At 34.0% G+C, this 13,693-nt stretch overlaps 1 protein-coding gene across 1 annotated transcript in view; it reads left to right on the plus strand.

Moving 5' to 3' along the window:
* Positions 1-13,693, plus strand: part of ENPP1 (ectonucleotide pyrophosphatase/phosphodiesterase 1) — a 65,564-nt gene that overhangs the window by 26,234 nt on the left and 25,637 nt on the right. Inside the window, exons 2-8 of the mRNA XM_063096368.1 lie at positions 836-908; positions 3,196-3,312; positions 4,143-4,268; positions 7,946-8,006; positions 10,483-10,580; positions 12,411-12,490; positions 13,423-13,542. Of these exons, the coding sequence (XP_062952438.1) occupies positions 836-908; positions 3,196-3,312; positions 4,143-4,268; positions 7,946-8,006; positions 10,483-10,580; positions 12,411-12,490; positions 13,423-13,542 (675 nt within the window). The remainder of the gene's footprint in view (positions 1-835; positions 909-3,195; positions 3,313-4,142; positions 4,269-7,945; positions 8,007-10,482; positions 10,581-12,410; positions 12,491-13,422; positions 13,543-13,693) is intronic.

Raw genomic sequence — 13,693 nt, forward strand, 5'->3', positions numbered from 1 at the left:
TTGGGGCAGAAACTCCCTGCAATTTTATTTGAGTAGACTATACCGCAAACTCCCTTGAGTTCAAGGACCCTATGCATGCCGCAGTTTCTAACAGCTGGTGTTATTGTTATCATCTTGAAAAACACTGTGTGCAGCATGTCCCGCATGGGTACTGGTGCCATGTGTCTCTTCTGGCTGTGGCCACAGGTCATGGCCGTCCTCTTAGCAGAACATATCACAAGATGTTAACCTTCTACAGGACCCAAGTCATAGAAGCAGGTTGTGGTAACATTTGGGCCTGGGATGCAATCAACAAACCCTATTCATGCTTGTTCCCACAGCTGCCAACGTGCCCAGGAGGATGTTATATTATTTAGGTTTGTGTAGTTAAACTGTTACAAGAGGCATGTGATATTCTCATATTGCCTTTAATGGATTAACAAATAGGAAATTGAGTCTTTAGATAGTTTTTCCTCTCTCCCTTAATTATTACTATTTTTCTGACTAATTCATTTATATTGGAGAGTTTCTGATTGCATTAACTTTGGGTAGTATAGAATTGTTTGCTGACATTTAAGTGAACATTTTATTGAAGTATAACATACTTATAGAAAAGTATGTAAATCACAAGTGTACAGTTTGAATTTTCAAAAAGTGACACATCCATGTGATTAGCATCTAGATCAGGAAAAATAGAACAAGTTTAGAAACATTTAAGAAAATTGGTAAAGGGCCACAAAACATGATTACATTGTAAAAAAAAAAAAAGAAAGAAAGAAAAAGAAAAAAAATTTTTTTTAAATTTGGAAAACTAAAAGAATTTTGAAACTATGTGATTTTCTTTTTCTCCCCACAGGTATTGTCAGTATGTGTGTTAACAACAATCCTTGGTTGTATATTTGGGTTGAAACCAAGCTGTGCCAAAGAAGGTAATTAGTACTCTGTGTGTATATGTGTGTGTGTGTATGTATTCAGCCTTATTTAAAATGTCATTGAGATAAGCATTATTTCCTAATCCTGTGTGTGTGTCTGTGTGTGTGTATGTATTCAGCCTTATTTAAAATGTCATTGAGATAAGCATTATTTCCTAATCCTATGAGTACTCCATAGATATTGCAAAATTGATGCTGATTTGAGCCTTTTTCTTAAAGCTCTTGTATTACTTTAGCTATATAAAATTTTATTTACTTTCAAAACTTTATCCAAAAACAAGGAAGAGGGACTATGACTAAAAAACAACAAAAACCTCCCAAATAATTATAAGTCAATTAAGAACAAAGAAACAGCAGACATGGCCAGCAGGTTCTGGTGCTGTGTGCCTGGAGAGTCCCTACCTTCCTTCAGGGACTTGAGGACACCCTTTCTCCCTGAGGAGTTAGTTGCTAAAGTAGCCCTGGAGGTTACTAGGTGACCAGTTAGCATCCCTGGGCAACCAGAAACTAATTAGTATGTGCTCTTAAGGTTTTTAAAATTGTAGTTATTGGTGGTTTCAAAACAGTAGTGATATTTTAAGCTTCTAGGTATATATTTTTTCTTTATATTGATTGCAGAAATCTATCTAGCATTGACAAAATTGCTATAAATAATCAAACTAAATCACAGTAAATTGTAGTCATTATTTTGGCTCTGAGGTAGGATTTTTTTTTTTTTCCCCTTATAAAATCATTGATGGTCTTCCTAGGGAATTTAATTTTAAAAATTGAACAAATTCTTCTGTTCAATTATTCTGTAATTGTAATATTAGTCATTTAAAAATTTTAGTAATTGTTAAACTATCATGTATTGTTGAAATAAATGAAATGTTGTAATTTTGTATGTTTAGTCAACAAACTATTCAGAGCAAATGTATCTGAGTTTAACAGAAGTAAGAGATTACAGACTTTAGTGTTCACCTATGTAGTCTTTTGCCATGAAGTAATTCACCCTGATCAGTTTGACCCACAAAAATAAAAATGAAGGATTGAAAATAGCAATTTTAATCTTAGCCCAACATAGTATGCATCATATTTGAAAAAGTTACTAGGTACATGTTAATGAACTCCAAGGATTATCTATTATTTTAATAGTTTTCCCCCTGCTTGGGCAAGGAAAGTTAGTATTTCTGACCCTAGAAATACCCCTTCATGTTCTTAAAATTATCTAATTTCCCAGGGTCAAATGAGAGTTAAATTCAATGGCAGTGTCTTGTGTCAGTAGACTGTTAACATCAAGAACTAAGGTTATTTTTTATTGTTGTTGGACGTCCATTATTATCCTTGTATTTTTTTTTCTTTTTCTTACCATCCTCATTTTCTAGTAATCCATTAAAAACCTAGCTTATTCAAGGTATCTAGCAAAGAGTTATAACCATAAAACTGTTTTTAATAAAAAGTATTTTTCTTCCATATCCACCATTTTTCTGTTTAGCAAAAACTTATTAGTACTGTCTATGTGTCAGGCACCTTGCTGGGTACTAGGGATATGGTGTGCTGGGCAAAATCCAGGTGTGGGATTTGTTCTTAAGAAGTGTGTTTTCTAGTGTGAGACTGGGATATTAACCAAATAATGTAGTTACAAATGGAATTAGGTGACAGAGGGGAAGGACATGATTTTTATAAGAGCTTAAAAAATGGAAATTGGACCTAGGCGGGGGAGTTTGGAAAGCTTCTCAAGAGAGCAGTGCTGGAGCTGAATGTCATGGTGGGAGAGGACAGCTGGGAAACATATTCTGCACGAACACACTCTTCTTTACTAACATCAAAAGTGAGGTGAGTTAGGTATTCTTACCCTTTCGCAGATATTCCTAATCACTTTTTTCCCACATCTTCTAATATTAGGCAACCCTATGGCTGTTTAAGCCAACATTTTCATATCATAAAATATTAAGAACAAGCCCTTATTCTGACTTTTGTTTTCTTTATCATATATACCATATTTAAGTCTTTACCATATTTAAGTCTTATCAGACCTAGTAAAGTTTGTAATAAATAAAAGAAGAAAGTTCTCTTTTTCTATGGCAAGAGATAAAACCACAAACTCTGCATAAGGTTTCCTTCTGTTTGTGTCATTTTCTGTGTGTACTTATGAAAAGATCCTTGGGTTGCTTTATTTCCCTTTCTGTGTTTCCTAAAGTTGTATTTAAACCTATTCTATATCTAACTTAGGTGTATTAGTTGATGTTTGCTTTGTAATTATATAATGATTAGAAACATCCAACTCCTTGTTTAATATTTTCAGTTAAAAGTTGCAAAGGTCGCTGTTTTGAGAGAACATTTGGGAACTGTCGCTGTGATGTTGCCTGCGTTGATTTTGGAAACTGCTGTCTGGATTACCAGGAGACATGCATAGAACCAGGTAAAAATGTGCATGAAAAAGGATGGAGTCATGGGCATTAGAAAAAGATCAAGGAAATTTCTGCAGCTTTTAGGTGTGTGATTTACCTAACTCATTTGAATTTTCTTTTTAATTTAACATGCACACATGTTTTGACATTAGCCTTTATATTTCAACAGTTCCTTGGAGAAAAAATTTCACATAATTTACCTTTGTTAAATGTTTTATGGATAGTAAAACTGTACCTGTTTTTATTGTATGCTGAAAGCCTTTGTAGTCTAATTTTCATTTAAACTAAGTTCTAAAAGGCTGCTTGAAATGTATGAATATTTTCATTCTGGGCCTCTTAAAGAAAGAGTTCTTAGTTGTCCATCTACACTGTAAAGTGAAACCATTGGAATATAAATATTCTCTCAGTTTGATTTGGACTTCTCTGCATATGACATGGAATGATATTTAAATGGGAGTGAGTCAGATTTAGATTAAATTTTGAGAACCCAGAAAATGATTGGTGGAAGAAGCCAAGGTTTACATATGAATTGTGTAATAATAATTGTCTATGGATAAATTTGAAAATAACAAAATTCTGGGGTTTTTAGTGAAATAACGATGCCTGTGTGCTTTATATCTGTTAGTTCAGAGTGACTGTGGTAGTGGAAGTTTCTGTGAGTGACTGAGAATTATGAAATAGTTTATCAGCACCACACTCTCCCGAGTGAGCCACAGGCCAGCCCCAATGAAATAGTTTAGTGCCTCTCAAGAGTCAGGCTCCAGAAGGCAACAGTTATGTGTTCACTTTGGACATGTTGAATTTGAACCATAAAACACATTTTGTTGATGTTTGTTTCTAGCACGTATATGGACTTGCAACAAATTCAGGTGTGGTGAGAAAAGGTTGCTGAACAGCCTCTGTGCCTGCTCTGATGACTGCAAGGCTGCTGGTGACTGTTGCGTCAACTACACCTCTGTGTGTGAAGGTCAGGCGTCCATGTGCTCATTGGGTCCTACAGCAGCCTGGCATCTTCCAGCATCCCAGCTGGGTTTTGCATAGGTCTTCTCTTTTGTATTAGGAGGAGTTATGTTTATTGGCCAGCTATATTAGCTGAAAAAATACTTTAAAAACTTTTTATTAAAGAAAATTTCAAACATATGCACGAGTAGAGAGAATACAATGAATTTCGTACCCAGCTTAATGATAAACTTTTTATGAAAGAAAAACTTTTTATTAAAATCAGCTTAATGATAATTCTTACCTACACATGGCCAATCTTGTTTTATCTGTAGCCACTCGCTCTTCCGCCAGCACCCCCTTGTGTTGTTTAGATAATAGCTGAATACTTAATGCCATATTTGTGTAAAATAAAGATCACTTTTCCAGTCCTGGCTGACTTTTATGTCCCAGGTTTTTCTAGTAGTAAATGAGGACAACGTCTGCCAGGCTCTGAGAAAATCAATGTGAAATTACTTCAAAAGATTATTTGTCTTGTCCAAGTATTACAGGGTTCCTTGAAATTTCTTGACAGAACCTGGCTGTATATGAGAAAAAACTAAGATATCAAAATACCAAAGATTTTGTTGGGTGGATAGAAGAAAGTTTGTAAATTTTGGCTAAAAGTATTAAGAATTTGAAAATGGACAAGAGAGGCCTAGAAGCAGGCAAGCTGCAGAGCATGCTTGGGGGTCCTAGGCAGGAGCCGAGGGTAGCAGCCCCCTCTGCCGGGAAGCAGGCAAGCAGCAGAGCATGCTCGGGGAGCCTAGGCAGGAGCTGAAGGGAGCAGCCCCCTCTGCCTGGAAGCAGACAAGCAGCAGAGCATGCCTAAGGGTCTAGACAGAAGCTGAGGACAACATCTTCCACCTGGAAGCAGGCAAGGAGCATGATGAAAACACCACTTCCATGTGCATGGCCCACCACAGTTACCACCACTGCCACGGCTGCCACAAAAGTAGCTTGATGCCACAACAGTAGCTGCAGCCACCATGTAGGCAGCCTGCCAGACACTACACTGTGTTGACATAGGAATGTCACCAATGGAGACCAGAAAAAAAAAGAGGACATCTCTCTCCTCAGTGTCCTCTCCAGAGTAGTAGAAGAAACAATTGCTCTACTAGATGACCAGACATTGACAGAGAGATACTAGAAATATGAGAATTCACGAAAATATAACACCACCAAAAGAATACAGTAATTCTCAAATACCAGACCCTATAGAGCAGGAAACTCTTGAAATGACTGAAAAGGATTCCCAAGCAACGATCTTAAGGAAACTCACTGAGATATGAGAAGACTCAGTTAGACAAGATAATGAAATGAGAAAAAAAAAAAAAAAAATCCAGGATATGAAGGAGGAAATTTGCAAAGAGATTAATACCTTAAAAAAGAATGTAGCAGAACATGTGGAACTGAAAGATTCACTCAACAAAATAAAAAACACAACAGAGAGCTTAAGCAGTAGGCTAGGACAAGCAGAAGAAAGAATTTCTGATCTTGAAGATGGTCTTCTTGAAACAACCCAGGCAGACAAAGAAAGGAAAAAAGAATTTTAGAAAGTGAAAAAAATCTAAGAGAGCTAGCAGACAACCTTAAGTGCATAAACATTCGAATCATGGGTGTTCCAGCAGGGAAGGAGAAAGGAAAAGGCATGGAAAACCTATTCAATGAAATAATAACTGAAAACTTCCCAGGTATAGGGAGAGACAGACATTCAGATCTAGGAGGCTCAAAGATCCCCAAACAGATTCAACCCAAAAAGATCCTCTCCAAGAAATATTATAGTTAAACTGGCAAAGCTCAAAGACAAAGAGAAAATCTTAAAAGAAACAGGAGAAAATTATCAAGTCACCTATAAGGGAGCCCCTGTTAGATTAATAGCAGATTTCTCAGCAGAAACTCTACAGGCCAGAAAAAAATGGGATGATGTATTCAAAATACTAAAAGAAAAAAGCTGCCTGCAATAATATTGTCCCCAGCAAAACTGTCCTTTAGAAATGAGGGAAAAATAGTGTATTTTCCAGACAAACAAAAACTCTAGGAGTTTACCACCACATGACTAGCCCTGCAAGAAATCCTCAAGGGAGTCCTGCGTCAGGAAACCGATAAATGATAATCACTCATCTTACCAGCTATAGTTCAGTTCAAACTTTGTTTTTTTCATAATTCAGCTTTAATAGGTGGTGTGTTTGTAGGAATTTATTCATTTCATCTAGATGATTTAATTTGTTGATCAACAATTATTCGTAGTATCCTCTTAAAACTCTTTTGATTTCTGTAAATTTGGTTGTAATAACCCTTCTTTCATTTCTGATTTTAGTTATTTGCTTTTTCTTAGTCCGTCTAGGTAAAGGTTTGTCAATTTTGTGGATCTTGTCAAAGTACCAACTTTTGGTTTCATTGACTGTCTCTATTTTTTTTTTCCTATTGTCTGTTTCTTTTATCTATATCCTGATTTTTATTATTTACTCCCTTTGCTAGGTCTGGGTTTAATTTGCTCTTCATTTTCTAGTTTTCTAAGATGCAAAGGCGGTTGTTGATCTGAGATTTTTCCTTTTTATTAATGTATGCATTAACATTAAATAAATTTTCCTTTTAGCAAAAAAAAAACTATAAAAAATATTTTTTCAGTCACTTTTGTAGAGGTATGTCTAGAGTTTAAACAAACCTAGTTATTTTTAGTGCATTTTTTCATTCTTGCTTTTCTACTTAACATTACATCTTGAAAATTTGGCTTAAATACTCTTCAAAATTATGATGTTAATAACTGCATTATATTATATTTTATGGAGGTCAATAATTTATTTAGCCATTCTCATATTGTTGGACATTCGGTCTGTTTCCAATTTTTTATCTTTATATAACTGCCTTCCACATTTAAAAAAAATGTATTTTCTTTGATTATTTGCTTACAGTTTCAAGAAGTAGGATAATTGATTGGAAGCGTATGAACATTTTAAAGACTTCTATTTATGAATCCTATCTGTTCTTCAAAAAAATTTTACCAATTTATACTTATACTAGAAGATTTTGACATTGTTTTTCTCATAGCACCAGTATTGTACAGTATCATATTTTTTCATTTTGAGAAATGAAAAATGTGATTTTTCTGTTTTAATTTCCATTTCTATGAACATCTTAGAATGTATTTATTAGCCACTTGTGTTTCTATTGGGTGTGTGACTTGTCTGCTCATGTCCTTCAAATTTCTGTTAAGGTTTTTCTAATTCATTTTTAAGAGTTTTTTTATGCATTAAGGATGTTAAACTTTGTGTGATAAATTTGTTCCTTAGCCATTGACTTTAAACTCAATTTGTGATGTTTTCCTTCATCTGTATGTTGAGAAAATAATTTTATATCTAAACATTAAATAAATTTAAAAAATAATTAAAAAAAAGAAAATGGACGAGACCTTCAAGTTCTCACAAATACTGTGGTATGTTTTAGTCTTGCAATTATATATTCATTTTTTTCTTCCTGATATCAACTAACTATTATCTTGAAACAAAATAACTTGTTATTCATTATACTTTCTTAGTGTCATTCCACAATTCATCTGTTTACATATTTTGTTCTCAGAATCTGTCTTAATGTATCTCACAAGCATCACAATTATTGTTACAGTTAAATGTGTTCAATTCATTTTATTTCTTGAAAATGTTTTAGGGAAGAAAAGTTGGATAGAAGAATCATGTGAGAACATTACCAAACCACAGTGTCCAGAAGGGTAAGATTATGTTGTGAGATATAAAATCTTCATTTCTACGAGTACCATTTTTTTCTCTTTCCAAATTAAGAAGATTGTTTTTATCTTCTTAATGATCAGTTATCGGTTCATTAAGTATTATTTTTAGCCAGAACTTGTGTTTGGCACTGGTTATATGGAGATGATTATGATATAACTACTATTCTGGAAGGGAGTAGGAAAAAAAGAGGCCATGAGTATTTAGTCTTTAATATTTATGAGTGCTAGATGGAAGTATTTGTGTCTTTCTTTTTAGGAAGAAAGCATCTTTATTCTCATTTATATTTTGAGAGTTGAACTTGTAGCAAATTACTTTGTATCTTATTTTGATTTTTTGTGTTTTAGTCCATTTATAAATTTTAAATATGTCTGTGAGAGGATGTTACATAGTTTTATAATTCATGTTTGTTCTCTTTGTCCTGAAAATATTTTGTGCAATACCTTACATATGAGGGTACCTCAAAAACTTCATGGAAAAATGGACTTGAAAGAAAATAAAAATTCTTCCATGAACTTTTTGAAGACCCTTGGTATGTTAGGCTATGAAAAAGAGTTTGTATAAAATTTAAAGGGTAGAAATTTTATGAAGGTGTTAGATATATTTATCTTTGTTCTACTTGAGATCTGCTATCTCATATAGTTTGAATTATTCATTCAGAAATATATATTTATCTCTTTAAAATAATGTTTTTTCTAAATGATTAACATTGCCAATGGGAATGTTAAATGGTACAACCAGTTAGAAAAACCTTTGACAGTTTCTAATAAAGGGAAACATACACCAACCCTATACTCAAAAAATGAATAAATAAATAAATAAATAAAAATAAAACTTCTAAGCCCGTATTTTAGCTCATTTTGTGCATGTATACAATTTATTTTTGTTATGTAAGATGTCTGGTTTTTGTTTGGATGGGAGAGTACTTTATTGATTTAAAAACAGTTGTAACAACAGCAGCAAAATCTAAACCTAAACCAAATAATTTCAACAGAAGAGCCTTTTTTTTTTTCCATGGAGACTTCTCACATATGCTAAGCTGTCTTTTAAGGCCAAGATATACGGAAAGTTTAGACTTAATGAATTTTTAATCTTTTTCTTCTAAACATTGATCATTATTTTTCAATGTAATGTTAAGTCTTTTCATAGAAAATATAACTCCATTCGTTACAAGATCATAATTTAGAACACATTTTATTATACTGGAAATTATTATACCAATATATTTACCTGGTGGCCCACTCAACTGCTTTTATGTTTTCTGTTGATTGAATAGAAATAGTTTTATATAGATATGGGCCATGGAGACTATAGGCAGCTGAGCCTCCAGAGTCTCCCAATGGAGCTATGTTACAGATACTACTTATTGGTTAGAGTAACAGATTTTGTACAATCTGAAAATTGTATAAAATTTTTCTCCTTTTTATGAGGTTGCTTTTGTGTTGTGTGTGAAGGTAAGATGGAAGGAGGTGGGGTTGAAAAAGGCAAGGCAATGTAAATATTTGCTCTCAAATTTGAAATTACTGAGTAAACTCTCAGTGGAAATTCTTTTCACGGTTATCCAGTAATAGACAACTCCCCTACAGTCTCCCAGGTATCACTAGATGCTGCACAATTTCTGAACCATAGCTGTTTTGGTGTAGCCGTGTAGCACCTGTCCATAGCTAATCTCTTTTGCCGAATACATCGTTGTATGTGGGTTTTTTTTGCCTCTCTCTCTAGATTTCCACACCATACACATTAATTTTGTTAAACCTCATTGTTGGATCATTCCTAGTTTTGAATTATTTATTTGTTTGTATGTTTAAATGTAGTGAGTATCTCTCAAACACCTGTATTATTTATATCTTTTAAATACATTAAGCTTAAGAGCCAAATATAGTATATAATTTATGCTAAATCTAATAGATACCATCTATTAGACTAACGTAGAGATAACGTAGAGACAATGTCAGAAAGTGGTTGTTCAGGAAAAACATTGATGAAGACAACAACATAATTTAGACAGTGCGGTTTATCCACATTTGTTTTCCTGAAAATTTGATTACCTTTTAGTAGCATTTGGTCTAGCTTTCGGAATGGCAGGAATTATGAATGATGTTCTCTGTTTGGTGGCTCAAAATGGCATGAATGCTTATAAGTACTATTTAAAGGATAGATATATGTGTATTAAGATATGATAAAGCATGTATGTGAATATATAAGGGTACTTCAAAAATTTCATGGAAAATGGAATTAAAAGGTAGTACAGATTTTTCCATGAGCTTTTTAAATAGCTCATAAATGCATGTAAAATATCCTTAATGATGTGCTTGCTGAGCTTGTTAGGTTACTTGAGATTACATACCAACCTCAGTGGAAAATCTTCACTGGACCTCTGCCAAGGAAAGAGAACATCTTCACTGGATGTGTCTTCTTTTTGCTTCTTTAAACATTTTTCTTTTCTTTCTCATTACCCAGGTTTGAAATGCCTCCTACCCTCTTAATTTCTTTGGATGGATTCAGGGCAGAATATTTACACACTTGGGGTGGACTTCTTCCTGTTATTAGCAAACTAAGTGAGTAACTTCAGGGTTTACTAGTGGAGTGTCATGATTTCAGTGAGCTAGTCTAGGGAGACAGCCTTTTTTGGAAAAGTACTGGCAGAACCTAACTGTTTTACCAAACTTCCCTATTGCAAAGTGTTGAACCTGGTAATAAGGCACTAGTCTTTAATTTTGTGATTACTCTGAAGCTGCCTTATAAACACTTCTAAGATAATATAGTTACATTAGGATTGTAACCCTTGGACATTTTAATACATATTTATTCTTTCCTAGAAGTTTGGATTTTTTCATTTGGAAAAATTCCTTATTTATTTATTTTATAAATATTCCATTTTAAGAATAGAATTTCAAAAATGGAAGGTATTTCTGATGTGATACTAGTAGTACAGACATAGAATATTTGCCTGCTAGTTATCCTGTATTATCCTTTGGGTTGAATTGGATCCTTCCAGTTTCTTTATCTCAATCAAGGCCTTAATTGAATGATTATTATATAAGTTCTTGGTGAAATAGTAGAATGGCCTTTTCTTAATATGATGCCTAAGTTTTAAATCACATTAACTACCAGCAATATGGGTGTTAGTGGTATCATCATTGTTATTGAAAGAGGAAAACATCCTATATGAATATAAAAACTGTAGTCCTTTGCTAGTTGTCAGTGCTCACTATTTAAGTAGCTACAGTATAATACTGGACTGAAATAGAAGTGAGTAAATTAGATTATTGTAGTGTTCTTCTAGAATTCTAAAATATTATTTCCCAGAATTGAGTATGTGAGGTTGCTTTAAACATTAAAATCACTCTCAGTAAATGCATATGTGTGTCATTCTTATCTTATGAAGTACCAAAATAATTTTTGGAGAGCTTTTTAAAATTTCAGTTTTTATTTTCTACCTGGAAGAAAAAAATTTTTAAGTAAATAATTATTTGGCTTAAAAAGTGTTCAGCTTTGCATGGACAAAGCTCATGGGCTTTGAAGTTTGAACCCAGGCCTTTGTTAACATTATGGGGAGAGTTTTTCTCTGTGGCGCCAAACGTGGCATCCTGAGTTCAGAATAAAGGAGCTGTAGGTACCTATGACAGTATATGAAGTGGAAAAGACGTCAGTACATAGTTAGTCTAAACCCTAGCTTTGAATTATTGGGGAATGTACCCTGTAATTCTGCACTGATAGGAAGGCAGTGAGAGATTTAGACACGTGCCAGTCCGAGGAACTTTTTCAGGCAACGGAGTATTGCTGGAATCCTTAGTTACGTGTTTCTTCCTCAATAGCAGAGGCAGGAGAAGAGGAGCGAGATGCTGGGGCTGAATCAGCAGGGCATCAAGGACAGTTCGCCTCAGTGTTTTCTCTGACTTGAAGCCAAAAGATGCCTTTAGTCTTTAAGCAGTGAAGTTCATCCAGGGTCAGCTGGTCTGGATCTATGGCCTGGGACACTCTCACCCCAGTGACTGCTTCACCTTGTTTACATTTGCAGAGTGAGCTACTGGTGCAGTTTTTGTTGTTATTTTTTTTAAAACTACCTCTTGTAATTCAGGTATTTGACCACCAAGTAGTATCAGGGATCTAGCAAGCATCATACTACTACAAGTTGTCCATCTTGAACCTATTGTTATTGATATGTATGGGAATTATTTAATTGGCTTAATTATTTTGTTTAATGTTTTTCTAAGAGAAAAATTAACACTCATCTTTAACATTGAATTTGTAGCCATAACCTCCTGGGCAAAATTTTTTTTTTTTTTTTTTTTAACATAATTTAGACTTCTGTGGTACCAAAGCTAAAGGAGGTAAGCAGGTTGTCAGATATGTTTATTAATGATGCGTATTTTTTTCCCTTCTAGAAAACTGTGGGACATATACCAAAAACATGAGACCCGTATATCCAACAAAAACTTTTCCTAATCACTACAGCATTGTCACAGTAAGCTCTGCATTTCAACTTTTATATGTTCACAGAAGCGAGATGTAATTGTGTCATTTTTTGAGGGAATAATTAGATTTCAGATGAAAGAAAAATAATTTTTTCCCCCCAATGTGTAGTTAAACAAGGAAACCCAGGTTCTGGGCTTTGCTCTTGCTCTGCTGCTTACTAGCTGTGGCCTTTGGAAAGTCACTTTTACCTGCTGGGTCTCCATTTTCTCAAATGTAAAAAGAGGTGATTGAAGACCCTGAGAAGTGATTTCTTGGTTTCCTTTCAGTTTTAAGATTCTCTCATCCTTGTTTTTTTTTTTTTTCTCTCCTCACTAGTTTGGTAGCTTATTTTATTTGAGCCAAAAATCCATCCTACACTTATGTGGTCTCAACTTGTCTTTCCAGTCAGCTGGATGATGAGTTAGAGCCTGCCTCCGGATAGGATTACAGTCCTGTTTTTGTTTCAAAGTTTCCAGATTTCATTCGAATCCAGGAAAAAAGCAGAATTCATTAAGCTTTAGGGTTGAAGCCAGAAAATGAGTATATTAGCTTTATTGATACAAGCTATTCTTGGACCTGACGGAAAAGGAGTTTGTTCTGCAGAAAAGCTTCACTCATTGATGCAAAAAGACAAATAGACTGTTTTTTAAAAAATTGGGGAGGCTGCCTAGTTACATATAGTTATATTATATATGCCTTCATCCATGGCATTCCTGACTTATTTTCTCCTGTTATATAATTTAAAACAAAAACGCTACATAAGTATTGAGTGGTTGGTTGTGTTCCAACAGTAGCTGTTTTTGTATTCTTCCCTCCTTAAACTTTATTGTAATTCCTGGTAGCTTCAGTTATCAGTTTCTCTTTGATGATTTTTTTCTGTGACTTTATTTAACCTTAAATAAATTGGTAATTGGCAGAAAATCTGTATTTTATGTTTTTCAGGGGCTTTATCCAGAATCCCATGGCATAATTGACAATAACATGTATGATCCCCAAATGAATGCTTATTTTTCATTTAAAAGCAAAGAGAAATTTAATCCTGAGTGGTACAAAGGAGAACCAGTAAGTTTTTTATTTGTTTTAGCTACTGAAATAATTTATTATTATTATCTATTTCAGTCAGAGTAAAATACCAGATTTCCTGGAGGTCTTAATAACCTACTTTATTTAATATGTCTGTAGCCATCCTTTCATAAATGGAGATGAATGCTGG

Source organism: Cynocephalus volans, chromosome 5 (genome assembly GCF_027409185.1).
Source record: "Cynocephalus volans isolate mCynVol1 chromosome 5, mCynVol1.pri, whole genome shotgun sequence".
NCBI classification, from domain to species: Eukaryota; Metazoa; Chordata; class Mammalia; order Dermoptera; family Cynocephalidae; genus Cynocephalus; species Cynocephalus volans.